Source organism: Danio aesculapii, chromosome 9, assembly GCF_903798145.1.
Source record: "Danio aesculapii chromosome 9, fDanAes4.1, whole genome shotgun sequence".
Taxonomy (NCBI): Eukaryota; Metazoa; Chordata; class Actinopteri; order Cypriniformes; family Danionidae; genus Danio; species Danio aesculapii.
Genome location: NC_079443.1, coordinates 7,921,356 through 7,942,796, shown reverse-complemented (window position 1 = coordinate 7,942,796; position 21,441 = coordinate 7,921,356). Strand labels below are relative to the sequence as shown.

General features: G+C 33.4%; 1 protein-coding gene across 2 annotated transcripts in view; it reads left to right on the top strand.

Annotated features, from left to right (window-relative positions):
- The window catches only part of myo10l3 (myosin X, like 3), a 179,175-nt gene that overhangs the window by 126,632 nt on the left and 31,102 nt on the right, over window positions 1–21,441 (top strand). The window contains exons 21-26 of one of the 2 annotated variants that reach the window (XM_056464724.1): window positions 663–769; window positions 5,250–5,690; window positions 5,815–5,848; window positions 8,254–9,081; window positions 19,711–19,834; window positions 19,937–20,180. In XM_056464724.1, the coding sequence (XP_056320699.1) occupies window positions 663–769; window positions 5,250–5,690; window positions 5,815–5,848; window positions 8,254–9,081; window positions 19,711–19,834; window positions 19,937–20,180 (1,778 nt within the window). Of the gene's footprint in view, window positions 1–662; window positions 770–5,249; window positions 5,691–5,814; window positions 5,849–8,250; window positions 9,082–19,710; window positions 19,835–19,936; window positions 20,181–21,441 lie in introns of both variants that reach the window. The other variant, XM_056464723.1, reaches the window with a different exon arrangement.

Genomic DNA, 21,441 nt, shown 5'->3' with positions numbered 1-21,441 from the left:
AATATTTTGCATTGATACTTTAATGGGGAAAAAAAGCCAACAGCATCTTTGAAAATCATCGTCTTTGTATGAACTATTCATTTAAATGTGTTAAAAACCAACTAAGCCAAATGTGACAGTTGCAAGGAATCCAAACTATTAGGCAACAGAAACATATATACCAATCAAGTTTTATTAAAGCCTGAGCACTAATGGTCTCTTGTAAATGCACCATTTAATCAACATTGCGGAGGGTTTTTCTTCTGTGAGTCAGCATGAGTAAGCTAAGGGTTAAGCCTTCATGTCTTGTGTGTCTAAAAGAGAGAGAGTGAGGGTGTGGCCTGCTGTTTGGCCAAGAGCCACCCGTTCCCCCTCCCCTCTCTCTCTTTCTCTCTCTCTCTCTCTCTTTCTCTCTCTCTCTCTCTCTCTCTCTGTCCGTGCACGTCAGTCTGTCTGGAATAGCCCGAGCAGCAGCAGTAACAGGAAATCAGAGCACTGTGGTTTCAGCACAATGGCAGAGCTCCACAGTTCAGCTCCCTGTAGCCTGTAGCCTGCTGAGCAGACTGGAGAACAGCTCACACAGCGTCTGGAGAGAGTTAGTTATTAGTTCACCTACAGTAAACCCACCCTCTTCCCTCTTTGTTTTTTTTTTTTTTGTTTTTGTTTTTTTTGCTGGCTTGCAGGTGTTCCTGAAGGAAGCTTTGGAGCAGAGGCTGGAGAAGGAAAGAGAGGAGGTGCGCAAAGCGGCTGGTATGGTGATCCGGGCCCACATACTAAGTTATGTGGCAAGGTTAGTGCAGCTTTCTGCTTGTTTGTGTATAAACACTCTCTGTCGAATGAGGTCAGGTGAGTTTCGGAGACTGCCGCTGCGACTTACTTTTTTATTGAGTGCATGGGAGTCGAATATGTCAATCACCTGAAGTTTAGAATGATTTACTAGAGATGCGTGCAAGTGTTGAGAGTAAAAGCAAGTGGATTGGATTCATTATGAAAGTGCAGGAAAAGTTGCCAGGAGTGTCTTTTTACTGCAAACAGTGAACAAAAAGCACTACACACACTAACTCAATAAATTTGCAAATCTGTCAGGTTTTTTTTTTAGTTTTGAGAACTGTTATTGTGATCAGGGGTTTTATGTTCAGACATGCAGCTGAAAACTGAAGGAAATTGCTTAATCCATGCTGGCTTTTAGAGGTTTTGTAGACTTGTCAGCTAGTCAGACATTTAGTTCTTAAACTGATTTGCTGGTTTAAGCTAGTTTAATTTGGGCTTCAAGCCTTTCCGAGATTATTTTTGCCCAGACTTTGTTTTTTATTTTAATATAATGCTTATCAGTGTTGAACATGTTTTAAACTTTTTTAAAAGTAATATATGACAAGCTTAAGCCTATCGTAATCTTACACTTATAGACCGTTTTGAGGGATGTAAACAATAACAATGGTCCTAAAGTATTTCCCGTATTACATTTTTAATTTCTAATGCTTCCAAGAATCCAAAATGGTCCACTAATTGATGAATAATGTTATGGCAGCCGTTTTATCATCAAGATATGATTGAATCGCCTTCTGTTACAGTTCTGAAATAGTTTGGCAACAAGCAGAAAATGTTCACGGGCCAGTGACATCGCAACATTGAAATAGTCAATAAAAAATAACAACACATTCTTACGTATTGCTTTCAATAAAAAGAAACAAAAACATTTAGTTACTTTAAAAAAGTGACATAGGATTGTAATAATTACTTATACAAGTAACTTTACCCAACCCTGCTGCTTATAGTAATAAATCAAAATATTGACATCAGTTCATTTGTGCTGTTTTCATGTGAAGGCGTATCAAATTAGATTAGATTTATTGTAGTTCAGGAATAAACCATGAAATCATGGTTCATGAGTGTTGTTTCTCTTCAAATGTTAAAACATTTCACTCAAGTTCAGTTAATTTGCATGCTGCTTTTTTAAGAATCAGCCCAGCCAGTTTTTAGGACCGATTGTATGATCAGGGGGTTTATGTTGGTACATGCAGCTTTGTGTTTCAGAAGTGATTGCTGACTACATATGCCGCTAGAAGAAAATTGCTTAACATTGGTTTCGTTTTCATTTTGTTGGCACAGTGAGAACATCTGATTGATCAGCTAAAGGCTTGGACTAGCTTAACATAGCTGAGATCTAGATTGTTTTCTCCATTGACTTTGATACCATGAAGAATCGCACGTCATGAAAATATCTAATAATATCTAATAATAATAACCTACATTCGTTTTGTGTAAAGGGTCTGCTGAGATGCTGTTTCGGATTGCGGGCATGTAGAAATAATATGCAACCCAATACTGAAGTCTTTACTTTGTCTTTATTTCGAATTGAGTTTTGTGGATGGATTGAGAAAATCCAACATGTCAATGAGTTGGAAGTTTGCACTGCAGAATGATTTACCAGAGCTGTGTGAATCAGTGTATTGAGAGCAAAAGCAAGTGGATTAGATTCATTAGGAAAGTAAAGGAAAACAATTAAGGTTAGACCATTTTTTCTCATCTTTTCACTGCAAATTCTGAACACTAAATAAGCTCTGTACACACAAAGTAATATATATTTACATGTTGTTCACTGTTTAATAAATCAGTTGTTTATAAAATGATCAGGGGGTTTATGTTGTCTTATACTGTACACACAACTGTTTCTTTCATAAGTGACTTTTTAAAAGAGAGTTCACCTAAAACTATAAGTTCTGTCATCATATTCTCACCCTCCACTCGTTCCAAACCTGTTTCAGTTTTTTACCTTTTTTATTTTCACAAAATCTTGGACTGTTGACATCCATAGTATTTATTTTTCATTCCAACATTCTTCAAAATATCTCTCTTTTGTGTTCAACAGAGAAAAAAAAAACTCTAACCCTAACCATATCAAATGTGAAACAACTTGAGGGTGTCTAAATTGAGAGTACATATTCAGATTTTAAAACTAGCCTTTAAAACTAGCTATCTGGCTAGAATAAAATTGCTTAAATATAGTTTTGCCGTTTTTGAGATGTGTTGGTCATTTAGAAACTACAATTGATTGAACTAAAGATCATCTGGTAAAGTCTTAGAAATCATCTTTAACTAGCTAAGACCAGAAACACTCCACGTTTTAGTAAATTGGCTCACTTAAGTCCTCTAGACTTAAATAGTTGGATTTTGCCATTTTTTAATCCATTCAGCTTATCTCCTACTCCGCCAGAAGCTTGAATAGTAAATATTTGTATAGTATAGTATAGTATAGTATAGTATAGTATAGTATAGTATAGTATAGTATAGTATAGTATAGTATAGTATAGTATAGTATAGGGTGTCACAGTGGTGCAGTGCATAGCATGATCGCGTCATAGTAAGAAGGTCGCTGGTTTGAGCCCCGGCTGGGTCATTTGGTGTTTCTCTGTGGAGTTTGCATGTTCTCCCCATGTTTACGTGGGTTTCCCCCACGGTCCAATGACATGCGGTATAGGTGAATTGATTAAGTTAAATTGGCCGTAGTGTATGTGTGTTAATGCAAGAGTGTATGGGTGTTTCCCAGTGTCAGGTTGCAGCTGGAAGGGCATCCGCTGCGTAAAACATCTGCTGGATAAGTTGGCGGTTCATTCCGCTGTGCAAACCCATGATTAATAAAGGGACTAAGCTGAAAAGAAAACGAATGAATAGTATAGCATAGCATAGCATAGCATAGCATAGCATAGCATAGCATAGTATGTATAGTATAGTATAGTTTAGTATAGTATAGCATAGCATAGCATAGCATAGCATAGCATAGCATAGGATAGTATAGTAAAGCAAATAGCTTTAAATAAGAAAATTATCAAACAATTTCGAGTAAGTTGCTAATGGTCTAATTCGATTCAATGATTTAAGCTAAGCTAAGCTAAAAGTGCTTCCTCCAAACCCAGAGATAGGCTGAATGGATTAAAAAAAGGGAAAACTCAACTGCTTTACTTTAGAGGAGATAAAATGAACCTATCACCAATAAAATTAGAATATTCATTTTAAGCTTTATAAAAACATATATTCAGAAGGTTAATTCGATGCCTTAATCAAATTGACATCAAAATATGAATAATTACTAAGTTTAACTGCTATATTAAGATGTTGTTTTGGTTTTTGGACTTTACAAAAATCTCTAAACTATCATTTTGTTTACACACTAACAGACCCAAGTGAACATATACAGTACACACACATACAGACGCTCAGTTCAGCATTGCAGGTCAGGTGTGAGGTTTTCTGCTTTGAGTCTATGGCCCTGTTTATACATGATGTGAAGATTAAGAGATTTAATAAGGGAGAGACCTATTCCTATTTACACCTGGTGTATTAGTCTGTGTCTTTTGTCCGCTATTAACCCCTTCTCTGAGAGGAAGGTCTATGGTCAAGTATGTATATTTGTTTAACGAAGAGATTTTTTCAGCACATTTCTAAGCATAATATTGTTTTAATAACTCATCTCTAATAACTGATTTATTTTATCTTTGCCATGATGACAGTAAATAATCTTTGACTAGATATTTTTCAGACACTTCTGTACAGCTTAAAGTGACATTTAATGGTTTAACTTAATTAGGTTAACTAGGCAGGTTTAGAAGAGTTTAGACGCAAAAACCTCTAAATGCTGTCTGCATTTTTTTTCAGCCTCCTATGTTTATGTTCAGTTATTTCACTTTAAAGACAATAAAAATAACTTATTCGTCACTATAAAAATAAAATTACTGAGTGAAAACAGAAAATATCAAATGACATTTAGAGGTTTTGCATCTAAACTCTCTCTCTCTCTCTCTCTCTCTCTCTCTCTCTCTCTCTCTCTCTCTCTCTCTCTCTCTCTATACGTATATATATATATATATATATATATATATATATATATATATATATATATATATATATATATAAATATATAGTTATATGGTTAAGTATGTATATATGTATGGACAAGGGAAAAAAAGCTTATGCAATTGAATGTGAAAGGAGACATTGGAAAATTATACAGGGAGCAGCATTTTTTGTTAAATTTGCTGAACGCTGTAGGTGTGTGTTTATTATTGACATAATATATTTAAATCTAAGACTGTGGCTATTTTGAATTATGTGACTAATTGCTCTTAAATAAGTTGCTTATTGTAATAATAACAACAGATTAGTTGAGTGATTGCTATAACTTGTTCAGAATGACTGTAATATCCCTGCAAACCAATCATTAATGAATAGCCCAAAGGACTTGCTTTCTAACATCCTAACTCTTCTCTTGCCAGAAAACACTATAAAAGAGTCCGGAGCAGCACCGTCACACTCCAAAAGAACTACCGCGCTCACTTCTGGAGACAAGCTTTTCTTCGTTTCCGCTCGGCCGCAGTGGTCCTCCAGAAGCACCTGCGTGGACAGATCGCTCGACAGCTCTACCGGCAGCTCCTGGAGGAGAAACAGAGGAGAGAAGAGGAGGAGAGGATCAGAAGAGAAGAAGAAGAGAGGAGGCGTCAAGAGGAGCTGAGGAGACTCCAGGAGGAGAGACAAAGGCAAGAGGAAGAAAGGAGGAGGGAGGAGGAGAGACTAAGGGTTCTAGAGGAGGAGAAGAGGAGAAGAGAGGAGGAACAGGAGGCTTTGCGGCTCCAGCAGGAGGAGGAAGAGTTGAAGAGGAGGCAAGAGGATCTCAGGAGCAAGCAGATACTGGAGGACAGAGAGGCAGGGCACAGCAGGTAAAGCGTAATCTGATGGGCAAATGTTTGACTTTTAATTTAGGTCAACTAAAATCTGCGTCAGCTGCGGGACTGTGCTTAATCTCTGTCTAAAAGGATTCTCTCCTCTTTTGCCTCATATTAGGAGTCTAGTGGGGAAAAACCATCACAACCACAAGGTATTAGTTCTGTTTGACATTTCATTTGCTGTTCCTATGAGAGAGATTTCTAATCTGCAAAGGTTTATGTAACGTTTTGTCCTTATTTTTTTTATGTTAACTTGCTAAAGTGTCTTGTTGGTAATACCATGGCCTTGTGCGGTAAAGGACAAAAATCCTATTAAAACCTAATATGTTCTGTACATTTTATTATGTAACATTTTCAATTGAATGTTTTTGTTTTTTTTGTCTCTGAGCCTGCTATCATGCATTTTGAATGGTTTAAAGTAGACATACTAAAATTGCATTCAGTGTAACAATATTTTAATATACAGTTGAAGTCAGAATTATTGGCCCCCCTCTGAATTTTTTTTATTTTTCAAATATTTCCCAAATGATGTTTAACAGAGCAAGGAAATTTTCACAGTATATCTGATAATACTTTTTCTTCTGGAGTCTTCGGCTAGAATAGAAGCAGTTTTTTTTAATTTTTATTCATTTTAAGGTCAATATTATTAGCCCCTTTAAGCTATATGTTTTTTTCGATAGTCTACAGAACAAACCATTGTTACACAATAACTTGCCTAATTACCCTAACCTGCCTAGTTAACCTAATTAACCTAGTTAAGCTTTTAAATGTAACTTTAAGCTGTATAAAAGTGCCTTGAAAAATAACTAGTCAAATATTATTTACTGTCATCATGGCAAAGATAAAATAAATCAGTTATTAGAGATGAGTGATTAAAACTATTGTTTAGAAATGTGTCGAAAAAAATCTCTCCGATAAGCAGAAATTGGGGAAAAAACTAAACAGGAGGGTGAATATATAACACATAAAATTGACAGCCATATATAGATATGCAGATAGAAACTTTATTTAGAGATTACAGTGCAACCTCAAAATACAAATTAATTATCATTTTAAGTATTCATACTTTGTCACTGTTTTTTATTCCAGCAGGTTTTGTTGGCTATTTGTCAGCAAGAAGTTCTTTAAATATATCAACTTTAGTATGAACAATTATTTTTTATGTTTATATATGTAGAGCTAAGAAAAATATATATTTCATTTTTGCATAAATGTATATTACACTGAGAGAATTTCTTTTATTTATTTTCACAAAAAAGCTGCATTTATTAGTTTTCGGCGTATATAAAAACACTATAATAAATTTACTTTCATACTAGCACAAGCTACCAAACTCTCAAACACATGGATATTTATGAATTGCAGTTTTTCTCAGTGGCTTTGGTACATTTCACAGATCAGAATTGAAATTCTCAAAACTCCCTGTTCAATCTTCACATCGTGTCAGTTAAATCGAAAAAGCAGTTTCTTATTTCTCTGAACAAGCTGTAAATGCTTGCGTACATCCATGCTCTTTCCTACATTATCAATTGCTTATGTTATATTATTTTGCTCTCTGTTGAATAGTCTCACCCTGCATAACATTTAATCATGTGTTCATGGCATAAGTCTTCACATGCAAAATGGCTGAACAAGTTGTCATAATATTTTGTCAAAATACAATCTTCTATACATTCTCATTAGACTTATTTTTTTATAGATCTGTAAACGATTGGTAAATTTCTCCCAGGTGAATCTTGACTTTTTCTAATGAAGGTGCATCTCAAAGTAGATTCCCATGTTCATATTTCTGCTTTTGTTTGTTTTTTCTTTGTGCTATGCAGTGCTGTCTGTTCCTTTCTGTATCACAATGACAAGAACTGTCAACAAATTACAGTACAAAGCCATAAAATTAGCCATAGTTTACATCAGAACACCCCTCCACTGTACACTGTTATATTGACAACATGGCTAAGTAATTTGACTGTCTTATCCGCACACAATGACACAAGGATTTGTCATTCTGATGGCACTGACACACTTATTGACAAAGAGATTTCGTTTTTAGAGATGAACTAAGGATTTTGAGCAAAAGACTGGCTTTTGCAGGTTTTGTTTTGCTATTCGTATGTACTGTTTTGAGAAATGTACTTAATGTTTTGCAAAATTTCAATTCTGATCTGAGAAATGCACCAAAGCGACTACTATTACCAAAACTGTAATAAATATAGAACAATATTGTAAAACTTAGTTTACCTAAAAAATATTTTGATTGATAAACATCTACACTTAACTATATTTACGATTTAGGGAATACATATTATTTCTTTTCCATATTATTTTAAGTCATTAAATTGAAACTTTTGCTGATATGGCAGTTATTCAAACTTATTGTAAACTTGATTTCACGACCCACATAACTAAATGATAACCAGATTTATGTGCCATGATGTTTACATAATACTAAAAAGATTCCCATGAATCATCCATTTTGCATGCTACAGCATGAAACTTTCTTTGGACCATTGAAAGTGCTGAATAGACAGAATCAGCTCACGCTTTCTCATTTTCCCAGAAGGACGTGTCCCACAGCCTGTGCCAGTACTCATCCGAGGAGGAGAGTCGTCAGATGGAGGAGATCCTGCGGCTAGAGCGAGAGATCGAGCGGCTGCAGAAACAGAGAGACGAGGGGGTTTCTCTGCTGAACGACAGCTCCAGAGACGAGCTGCGCCAGAAGAGGGACGCCGAGATCTACCGGCTGGAGAAAGAGGCTTCACGCGTGGCCACCGAGTTCCTAGAGATGCTGGACTTTGGAGGTTTGGAGCAGTCGCTGTCCAGTGAGGAAAACCTTCACGATCCTTCTGAAACCACTGCTCCTCTGGCCGAGGAAGAGGTGGATGAAGGTTTTCACGCGGAGGACGAGTGTATCCCGCTCCCAGACTTCCCTCCACCGGCTGCTGTACCTCTGGATAAGGAGGTTCTCTCCAGTCTTCCTCCTCCACCTCCTGCTTTTGCTGAAGGTCCGGTTGGCACTTCTTCCCCTGCACGGATGGAGCGGCCCAAGTCCAGTTCATCCATCAAACACAACAGACTCTCAGACATCCCTCCACCTCCACCCACAGCTCCACCGCCTCCTCCACCCACGCTGATTTCAAGCAGAGTTGACTTTGAAGTGGTGTATAAAAGCCCTAGGAAGACGGAGATCTTGCTGCCGGAGGAGGAAACCAGCTTCAGTATTCTGCCCGACACAGAGTCGGATTATGACCAAGAGGAGTTTGAGGAGGCACTGGGGAGTTGTGGAGATGCTGGAAGCACAAACGATGGACATCTTACTGATGAGGAAGTTCTGCGCAGATCTTCATGTACTTATAACAGTACAGACTCCTTCAGGGGAAGCTCAGACTCGGTGAGTAAACACAGTATTGATTTTCTTTTGTGTCATCATTTACTAACACACTTGTGTCTTTGGAAAACTGTATTTCTTTTGCTGAACACAAAAGACCATAGGTTAGAAGCCACACAGAAAATGCAAATAAATATATAGAACTGTGCAAAGGTCTTAAGCTGCTAGTATTTTTACCAAAAAAGGTTTAAAGTTGGTTTTTTCTATACGTTTCTGTAGCATGTCAGTTTGAAATATCAATTGACATTTCCGAACATTATTTTTGTCATTAATTGCAATTCTACAGTGAGATTATTGTCTGCACAAGGAGTCTGACAACAGCCAGTGCTCCACACAGAGATCTGATCTGATTACTAATCAGACTTGAAGAAACAGAATAAACTAAGACAAACTAAATCCAGAAGAACTTTGGGAACATCTCTAAGATGCTTCAAAAAACCTACCTGTAAAGCTACCTGAAAAACTATGGGCAAGTGTACCAAGTGCTTTTATAGTGTGGTCATACCAAATGTTGATTTGATTTAGTTAATGTAAGTTAATTGATAAATAAAATGTATTTATGCATTATTTATTAAAAAGCATCCTCATTTTACAGCATTTTTACGCAAGTGCCTAAAACTTTGAACAGTACTATTGCTTTTTTAGGTAGGTTTTTTAGTGCATCTTAAAGATGCTGTCAAAGTTCTTCTGGATTTAGTATAGTAATGAATATGGCTATGCTGATGTGTTTGGTCTAGGCGACATAGATTGACTATGCTGCTGCTGCTTTGATTGTTGGGGCAGAGCAAGTACTGAGACTTGCTACTGGCAGTATATTCACAAACATGCTGTCTCAGAATATAGCACAGTGCTGCTGCAACCCCATAGCAGATCTATACACAGGTGGAGCTGGGGTGGAGGAGGGTATCTAAAAACACACTGCAGATTAGGGGTGCGTGCATCGATGCTGCAGTATGGATTTATTGATACTCAGAAGCTACTAATTTAGTATCTGTATTTTCTTAAAATTATAGATTTTTCATTGTATTCATAATTTATTCATAACATAAATGGGCAAATCTCACAATCATACATAATTTATCAGGGGTTAAATTGGCTTACACAAGTGATCTGTAGATTGCTAAATAAGACAAAGTAAAAAAAATTGTCCTTTTATCTGGACTTTTCACATATTTTATTAGTGAAAGTATGCACAGTTTATTTGTTGCTATTGTTGCTATTTATTTTTTAATTTTATTTTATTTATAATTTTTTTTTATTATTATTTTTTAAGGGTTTTTCAACTTTATTGTATAGGACAGTAGAGTATTGACAGGAAAGTGTGGGGAGTAGAAAGAGGGGAAGGATTGGCACAGGACTGTGAGGTGGAAATCAAACTCAAGTCGCCGTGAGCACCGGAGTGCATGTGTCGACGCACTCACCACTACACTACTGGCGCTGAAGCTATTGTTCATTTTATTAAAATAAATATTAATATTAATAATAATCAATATTTTTTCAAGAAGGTTGTTTAAACACTATAATTTATTTGTCAATTCAGATTTTTTAATAAAATTATTAGCATTATTTTCATTCATTCATTCATTTTCTTTTCGGCTCAGTCCCTTTATTAATCCGGGATTGCCACAGCGGAATGAACCACCAACTTATCCAGCACGTTTTTACGCAGCGGATGCCCTTCCAGCTGCAACCCATCTCTGGAAAACATCCATACACACTCATTCACACTCATACACTACAGACAATTTAGCCTACCCAATTCACCTGTACTGCATGTTTTTGGACTGTGGGGGAAACCGGAGCACCCGGAGGAAACCCACGCAAATGCAGGGAGAACATGCAAACTCCACACAGAAACGCCAACTGACCCAGCCGAGGCTCAAACCAGCGACCTTCTTGCTGTGAGGCGACAGCACTACTTACTGCACCACTGCGTCACCCAGCATTATTTTTAAAAAGAAATATTATTTAAATAATTTTTGTAATAATTTGCTAACAAATTACCTTTTTTTGATAAAACACATTCAGATTTAAGATAAGCAGTATCAGTTAAAATTTAACTAAATATTTATCTGTATCATATCACATAAAAAAAGATGGTATCGCCCATCCCTGCTGCAAATTATAGCTCAAATAGCACTGTGGTATTTAAATGTTATGGAGATATCTCATTGGCCGCTGAAGTGACAACAACCAATCACCTGCAATCAACTGCATATTGTATATTGGAAGCAGACTGATAATGACTTGTCAGCCTGTGTGTCCAATAGAGATTCTTGACGGAACTTTGCATTTTTTTGTACTTTTGGTTATAAAAATGACTAAATCTGTGAATTTTTACAACCAAATGTTCATTAGGTTGATCTGAGAAACATTTTGAAAAAACACTGATTAAGATGATGTTTCACATTAGATGCATTTCAATGCCTTAAAAACTGGAGTTGAGTTGAGTTTATTTTTAAAGGTCATTTAAACAACCAGGGTTCCTTCATGTGCTGTACAAACTAGTAAATCAAAAGATAAAAAGAAGAAAACACACTCAGTACATTTACAAATTGAACGCCACAAAATACATAATTTAAACACCGCCAACTAATTATTTAAAACTCTGGTTGATTAAAAGCAAGCAGTAATAAATTATTTTTAAAAGTTGAAATGAAATGAGCAGATCGTATGTGGATAGGCAGTGCATTCCAGAGATTGGGGGCAGCAACTGAAAACACACGATCACCTTTAAGTTTGCATCTGGTTCTTAACCCCCAAAAGAATCTGATTGGAAGACCTCAATGACCTAAGAGAAGAATGTCTGTTTACCAATGTTACAGAATATTTTGGGGCCATGCCGTCCATTAAAAAATTTAAAAACATACCATAAAAGTTTATATTTAATTCAAAATATAACTGACAGCAATTTAAGAGATAGCAAAATCGGGGAAATATGGGCATATTTTCCAGTCAGCAATCTTGCTGCCATGTTTTGGACTGACTGTAACAACGCCAACGTTTTCTGGCTAACTCCCACATGAAGAGAGATTTAAGATTTAGAAGTGAGTAAAGAAAGCATAAATAACTGTCTCCAAGTCATTGAAAGAAAGAAAGGACATCATTTTTGCTGTAAGTCTAAGCTTAAAAAAAGAATATATTTTGTTGTCAAATTTATATTCTGGATAAAATGCTGCTTTATGCACTTTCACAGATCCAAAAGCAGCTGATATAGAAGAACAGCTTCCAGCTGAACCAAAAAACAAGATCTCAGTTTTGTCGTCATTTAATTTTTAAAAGATTTGCCAATTATTTAATGTCCAGAAAGCAGTCGACAAGCCAACTGTAGTCTAGAGATTATAAAAAACAGTAGATCTTGATATTTAATATCAAGTCAGTCCATTTTGTTACAAAATCATTACTTGGATCGCAATATAGGCAGTGCTTTAAAGGGCAATATTTTAGAAACAACATATAAGCATGTTTATAGTTTCATCACATTGTCAACACATCAAAAGCTCCACATGAATCCATCTAAAAACATCACCTTTAATCTTAACCAGTATGGCCAGCTGGATGACCTTCAGACTCACGCATTGCTGATTGTAGGGCTTATTCTCAATTTCAATATCAGCTGGTGGATCGTGCACGTCTCGCTGTCTGTATTTTCTATTAGTAGTCACTAGATATTTGCATAAAGTTGAACTCTGCTAATCTCTCTGGCATCTTCAACGGTCACTGTCACTACTGTCACCTCTCATTCAAAATGACTAACATCCAGTTGCCTTGTTACCTCAATGTGAACATGTAATGCATGTGGCATGAAAGGAAAATGCATTTTGTCACGTTTATACAGTTCACTGTCAGGGGTACTGCCTCAAGCGATACACTCAGCACTTTGTTCCAATTCTTTGTAAAACTGGTTGTAATGCCAAAATAAATGCAAAATGCTTTGGATCTCCATTCCCTAGAGAAGATTGAGTGGGATCAGGTGCGTATGATGTGATATATATCTATATTTGTCTTAGTTCTTCAGCGATTTCCCAGAATATGCAGCGATTAGCCAATGCCTGTCGCACCTGCTCCAAACACAGTCCTGCAACAGCTTGATTGTTGACTCTCGCGGAATATTTGAACCCAGGAACCTGATTCGACTTATGTTTGGGTGTAATATGAAACTTGACATGACAGTTAACAATAGGAGGATATTTATGAATGCCGTGCTCCTTTTGTTTTTATTAAATAGATGGATTAGACTGTGTTTGCTGTGGTAGGACATCTGCGTTTCACTAAGTGCAGTAATTTGTTTGTTTGTTTGTTTGTTTGTTTGTTTGTTTGTTTGCTTGCTTGCTTGGGGTATGTTTTTTTTAGGAGTTCATGAGTGTAATGCTGAAACTCTTTTGTAATTGATAGGATTTTCAGTCATTACCAAGCAGACCATCATAGAAACTTTAAATTTTCTACTTTCTACAGCAATTAAAAGTACAGAATGGCTAATAATTCTTAAATTGTTCATCAGAGATGCTAATAAATGACTTATATAATGGAAATCCTTGGCTCAAGATGACAAACGCATGCATTGGATACAATCACAACTGTGTGTGAAATTCTGGGAAATTATTTAAAGTATTTTATGTCTGGAACATTCTAGATATCTCTAGCTGGTCAGATATAAACAAGTGTAGAAGTAGTTTACACTGAATATTAAAAGCTATGTGGAAAAAAGTTATAATTTCGGATTCAAATTGGTTACAGCAAACCAAAATGTTAGATAAGGTTAACGATGACCAATCAGAATGAAACTGCAGGTGTGCAGGTTCAGCACATTGTCCTGGAGGTCTGTGTCGAGATTTATGTATAGATATCATGCTATGTTGGATGCATACACAAAATATTCATATCATATGTTAGATCTTACTGTCCAAGTCAAAAGTTTTTCACTCAACCTCAACCAAACCAGTGTTGCCAGTTCTGTAGAGCCTATATGAATAATTAGCAAACATTTACATTTTGACAGATAATATTGGGGGATTTACAAAATTTTTGGTGGTCAAAATATCAAAAATACTATATTAGCCTATTTACTAAACTAATACTCTGATAATAAGTTACAAAATTAATAAATTAATTTCACGCATAGGTTGTGCTTCATCTGTTATAAAAGTAAAAATGCTGTATCTCTATGGCTAATGTGTTGAAATGTTGTTGGTTATAAGTATATGACCACTTATAACCACACAGGTGCTTGAACTCTAATAATTACTGCCTGCAAATATTCTTGTTTCTTGTTTAAGAGTCTCCCATGTTCACTAATAAATGACTGATAGCATAAGAATCCTTGGCTTAAGATAAACAAAATGCATGCCTTGGATACAATCACAATCATGGGTAAAATTTGAGGTGAAAATACACTATATGGGTGAAATATTTTTATTTATTTTTTATTTTTTGATGAACCAGTTCTAGATTTCTCTACCTGGTCAGATACAAATACTGTACATGAACACATTCACAATACTATCATAGATGTAATTACAATATTATAAAAATTTAATTACAATGTTATTACATATTAATTATAATGTAATGACATAGTAATTACATCCAAATTAAAAGTTTGTAATTACATGTATACTGCATATATTTACATATACGGACACAAATACTGTACATTAAATATATAAAGAAACAGTTAAATTTATAAGTATTATCTTGGATGTAATTACAACGATATAGTAATGTAATTACAATGTAATGACATGGTAATTAAGTTTGTAAATACATGTGTACTGTGTATATTTATGTATACAACTATAAATAACCAAAAAGTATAGATTCAATATACAAAGAAACATTTACATTTATAAATATTATCTTCGATGTAACTACAATGTAATTACAATGTAACAACATAGTAATTACAATGTAACAACATAGTAATTACAATGTAACAACATAGTAATTACAATGTAACAACATAGTAATTACAATGTAACAACATAGTAATTACATCAAGATAAGTTTCTAATTACATTACATGTGTACTGTGTATACGTATATAACTATAATACACAAATACTGTACAGGAAATATAAAAAATTACACCTACATTACTGTTGTATTTGTTAATACAATGTTATGACAATGTAATTACAAGGTTGCAACAATGTAATTACAATGTTACAGTAGTGTAACAACATTGTAACTACATTGTTATTACAATGCTATATAATTACATGTGTACTGTGTATGTTTATGTATACAACTATAAATAACCAAATAATATACACGCAATATGCAAAGAAACATTTACATTTATAAATATTATCTAGGATGTAATTAAAATGTAATTACACTGTAATGATATAGTAATTACCACGTAATGACATAGTAAATACAGCCAAGATAAAAGTTTGTAATTACACATGTACTGTGTATATTTATGTATATAACTATATTTTACAATTACTGTATGAAATATACAAAGAAACGTTAAAGTTTATAAATATTGTCTTGGATGTAATTACAATGATATAGCATCGTAATTACTATGTAATGACATAGTAATTCAGTTTATATTTACATGTGTACTGTGTATATTAATGTATACAACTACAAATAACCAAAAAATATAGATGGAATATGCAAAGAAACATTTACATTTATAAATATTATCTTCGATGTAACTACAATGTAATTACAATGTATCAACATAGTAATTACAATGTAAATGTATATGTATATAACTATAATACACAAATACTGTAAATGAAATACACCTACAATACTGCAATTATAATGTAACAACAATGTAATTACAATTTTATAACAGTGTATTAACATTGTAATTGCAATGTTATAACTGTTAATACATAGTAATGATAATGTAATGACATAGTAATTAAATAAAAAAATTTTATTACATATTTACACTGCCTATATTTGCGTATTAATACACAAATACTATGCATGAAATATACAAAGAAACATTTATGTACAAAAAATACAGTTAAAATACTATCATAGATGTAATTGTAGATGTAATTACAATGTTGTTACATAGTAATTATAATGCAATGACAGTTATTACATCCAAAAACAGTTTGTAATTGCATATGTACTGCGCATATTTACATATAAATACACAAATACTGTATATGAAATATACAAAAACACATTTACAATACCATCGTAGATGTAATTACAATGTTATAACATACGTATAAAACTATAAAGAACCAAATACTGTGCATGCAATATACAAATAAACATTTACATTTCTAAATATTATCTTGGATGTAACTATAATGTAATTACACCGTAATAATTACTATGTAATGACATAGTAACTACATCCAAGATAAAAGTTTGTAATTAGATGTGTACTGCGTATATTTACGTAGAAATACACAAATACTGTACATGAAATATACAAAACACATTTACAATATCATCATAGCTGTAATTACAGTGTTATAAGAATGTAATTACAATGTTATAACATAGTAACTATATCCAAAAAGATTTGTAATTACATATATACTGCGTATATTTATGTATAATTACACAAATACTGTACATTAAATATATAAAGGAACATTTAGGTCTATAAATATTATGTTGTGTGTAATAACAATGTAATAACAATTTAGTTACAATGTAATGACATAGTAATTAAGTTACATATACAACTATAAATAACCAAATACTGTACAGTCAATATACAAAGAAACATTAACTATTATAAATATTATCTAGGATGTAATACAATCTAATTACAATGTTACGACATAGTAATAGCAAAGTAATGACATAATAATTACATCAAAGTAAACGTTTCTTATTACATATTACATGTGTACTGTGTATATGTATATAACTATAATTCACAAATACTTTACATGAAATATACAAGAAACATTTAAGTTTATAAATATTATCTTGGATTTAACTACAATGTATTAGCAATGTAATTGCAATGTAATTACAATGTAATAGCAATGTAATTACAGTGTAATGACATAGTAATTAAGTTTGTAATTGCATGTGTAACATGTTTATAACCAAACACTGTACATGCAATATTCAAGGAAACAACTAATTTATAAATATTTTGGAGGTAATTACAATGTAATTACAATGAAATGACATAGTAATTACATTGTAATGACATAGTAATTCCATCTAAGATAAATATTCTTATTACATATTACATGTGTACTGTGTATATGCATATAACTATAATACTCAAATACTGTACATGAAATATACAAAAACACATTTACAATACCATTATAGATGTATTGTATTAAGTTTGGAAATATTGTCTTGGATGTAATTACAATGTAAAAGCAATGTAATCACAATGTAATGACTGCAATTAATTACATGTGTACTGTGAACATTTACGAATACAACTATAAATAACCAAATACTGTACATGCAATATACAAAGAATTATTTACATTTATCAAAGCTTCAATAGAGAATGTACTTCTTAAAGAAATTATTGTCTTTTAATGTTGACAACACATTGTTGATCATGTTTTATAGTGCTTCTATTGAAAGTATTGCAACACTTTGTGTAATCTGTTGGCAAATGGGAAAGGGGAAGGGGAAAGTGGTAACAACAGCCAGTAAGCTGTTGGGAATAAATCTAAAGAGCATTGATACTATATACAAAGAAAGAGTACTAAATGAGGCTATCATGATTGTCAATGATGAGTGACATCCTTTATCAAACACCTTCCAATAGTTACCATCTGGTCGTCGATATTGTATTCCCAGGTGTGTAAGAAATAGGAAAAATGTATCATTTATACCACAAACAATTACGTTTTCAAATTCCTTCTGCCTCAGTTAATGGCCAGTAGACTGGATATTTATTTGGGGTAGTAGTTCCATGTTTTTAAATTATATATATATACATATATATATATATATATATATATATATATATATATATATATATATATATATATATATATATATATATATATATATATATATAGTTTGAGTGTATGCTGCAAATGAAATTTCCCTATGAGACAAATAAAGTTAACTAACTAAATATTATCTTGGATGTAACAACAATGTCATTACAATGTAATAACATAGTAATTAGTAATTACATCAAGATAAAGGTTTCTAATTTCATATTACATATGTACTGTGCATATGTATATAACTAATACACAAATACAGTACATGAAATATACAAAAACACATTTACAATACTATCATAAATGTAATAACAATTGTATAAAAATGTCATTAAAATGTTATTGCATAGTAATTATAATGTAATGACTTAGTAATTACATACAAAATAAAAGTTTGTAATTACATATGCACTGCATATATTTACACAGTATACTGTATAATTATATACACAAATACTGGACATGAAATATGCAAAGAAACATTTAAGTTTATAAATATTATCTTGGATGTAATTGTATTTTATAAGCAATGTAATACCAAAGTAATGACATAGTAATTAAGTTTGTAATTACATGTGTACTGTGTATATTTATGTATACAACACAGTAGTTGTACATAAGATAAAAGTTTGTAATTACATATTACAGCTCAGATGTAATTACAATGTTATACCAATGTAATTACTGTCATTACATCTAAAATAAAAGTTTGTAAGTACACATGTACTGTGTATATTTACATATAAATACACAAATACTGTACTTGAAATATACAAAGCAACATGTTTTTAAATATTACCTTGGATGTAATTACAATGTAATAAACATGTAATGACATAATAACTACATTGTAATTAAATTGTAATAACACAGTAATTGCACATGAGATAAAAGATTGCAATTTCATGGGTACTATGTATATGCATATACAAAATATTTTTATCATATGTTAGATCTTACTGTCTAAGGCAAAGGTTTTTCACTCGACCTCAACCAAACCAGTGCTGCCAGTTCTATAAAGCCTATATGAATAATTAGCAAACATTTACATTTGGACAGCTATTATTGGGGGATTTACAAAGTTGTTGTACCAAAAAGCCAATTTCAGCCTATTTACTAAGCCAATACTTTGATCATAAGTTACAAAACTAGTAAATTAAGTTTACTCATAGGTTGTGCTTCATCTGTTATAAAAATTAAAGTTCTGTATCCCTATGGCAAATATGCTGAATTTTTTATTTATTCATCTCTAGTCTATAACCACACATGTCTAGGTGCTTGAACCTTAATAACTGCTGCCTGCAGATATTTTTGTTTCTTTTAAGAGTCTCCCGTGCTTACAGCATTTAAAAACAGTAATATTGTTAATTGTTATTGCACTTCAAGATACCTCTTTTCAAATAAATGCATTTTAAAGTTTGATTTATTCCTGTGAAAGTTTTCAGCATGATTACTTTAGTCTTCAGCATCACATGGTTCTTCAGAAATCATTCTAATATTCAGATTTGCTCTTAAAATTCTAATATGCTGTTAATATGTCTGTGGAAACAGTATTACCGAATGGAAAGTCAAAAGTAACAGCTTATTGAAATAGAAATCTTCTGTTGTAGAACATTAGCTTAATACTTGCTAAAAAAAAACAACTCACCAGTAGAGTCACACATTTAGCTGCTTTTCATTGACATACACCTTTTTTGTCTCCTCACAGTTCATTGACAGTAATGATGAGAATGATGGATACGTGGACACGGACGAGGAAGTGTCCAATGGTAGAGTGCATCTGCTAAATGGAAGTGGACCTCCTTATTTCCACAGCTACCTGTACATGAAAAGTGAGCATTTCTTTTTATGCCTACATCTCTGAAACTGAATATAATAATGGATATCCTGAAGTGAAAGATTAACTTGTCACTGTTCTGCTTCTCATCTTTAAGGTGGGCTGATGATCCCATGGCGCAGGCGCTGGTGTGTTTTGAAAGACGAGACCTTCATGTGGTTCAGGGCGAAGCAGGACTCTCTCAAGTCAGGCTGGCTCTACAAGAAAGGTGGAGGAATGTCTACTCTGTCTCGGAGGAACTGGAAGATGCGCTGGTTTGTCCTTCGAGACTCCAAACTCATGTATTTCGAGAACGACAGCGAGGAGAAACTGAAGGGAACAATTGACATACGAGCTGCCAAGTAAGAAGTACAGATGTTGGGTTGACTGTTTTCAACAATACATACAAGACCAAATAACAAAGTTGTTGTGATTACATTTTACTGGTCCATTTTAGACATTAGCTGTGTTTCCATATACCTATTTTTATGTGCATTTTGGATATCCACATAAAAACGGTTGATGGAAATGCTAAGATGCACATAAATTTTGAAAATGCGCATAAAAACATATGATAAACGAACGGATATACAATATATTCAATAAAATAAATGCACATAAACTACGATGGAAACACTTTAACCAAACAAATTCCAGTATGCCAGTATTCTATCTTTGGATGAAAACATAGCTACTGTTGATTCATGAGTATATACAAGTACTTTCAGTAGAGTATTGATAGATTGGTTAGGGTTGATTGAAAAGCATCATACACAGCAGATTTAAGGTGTGCATTTGCTCAGAATTCAGTGTAAAGATGCTTAAATGTTCTATGTAAATTCATACAGTAGTTGTGTGGGTTTTATGCTGATTCAGGTTTGGTTTCTGCTGCCTTTGCTGTGTAAGGATGTCTTAATCTTTGCAAATTTAATGGATAGATCACTCAAAAATAAAAATTCTTTCATCATTTACTCACCATTAAATGGTTCCAAACCCGTTGGATTCTTATTTCTTCCATTGAACTCAAAATCAGATATCTTGAATAATGTTAGAAAACAGCAGCCATTGACTTTTTGTTCCTACTATGTATGTCAATGGCTGCTGGTTTCCAACATTCTTTGTGTTCAACAGAAGAAAAAAATCATAAAATGTTTTCAACCACTTGAGTGTGAGTAAATAATAACAGAATTCAAATTTTTGGGTCAACTATCCCACTACTCATAGACAAGCAGATAGCAGTTAGCTATTGTTAGTAGATATTGAGCAGACAGTTTACAGCGGGGAAAATAAGTCTTGAACACGTCACCAGAAAACATATTTCTAAAGGTGTCGTTGACTTGTCATTTTCACCAGATGTGGGTAACAACCAAAGTGATCCATATATGCAAAGAAAACAAATTAGTTTACAAATAAGGTTACGCATAATAAAATGAAATGACTCTGGAAAAAAAGTATTGAACAGATAAAGAACGGGAGGTGTAGAAAGGCAGCGAAAGCCCATTCAGCAGCTGTAATCTTTCAGTAGTTATTCAGCAACCCTCTGCCCTTCGTCATTCTAAATTAATATTAGCTGCTTCAGTCCAACATCTACATTATCAGGATGATGAAGACCTTTCAGCAAGA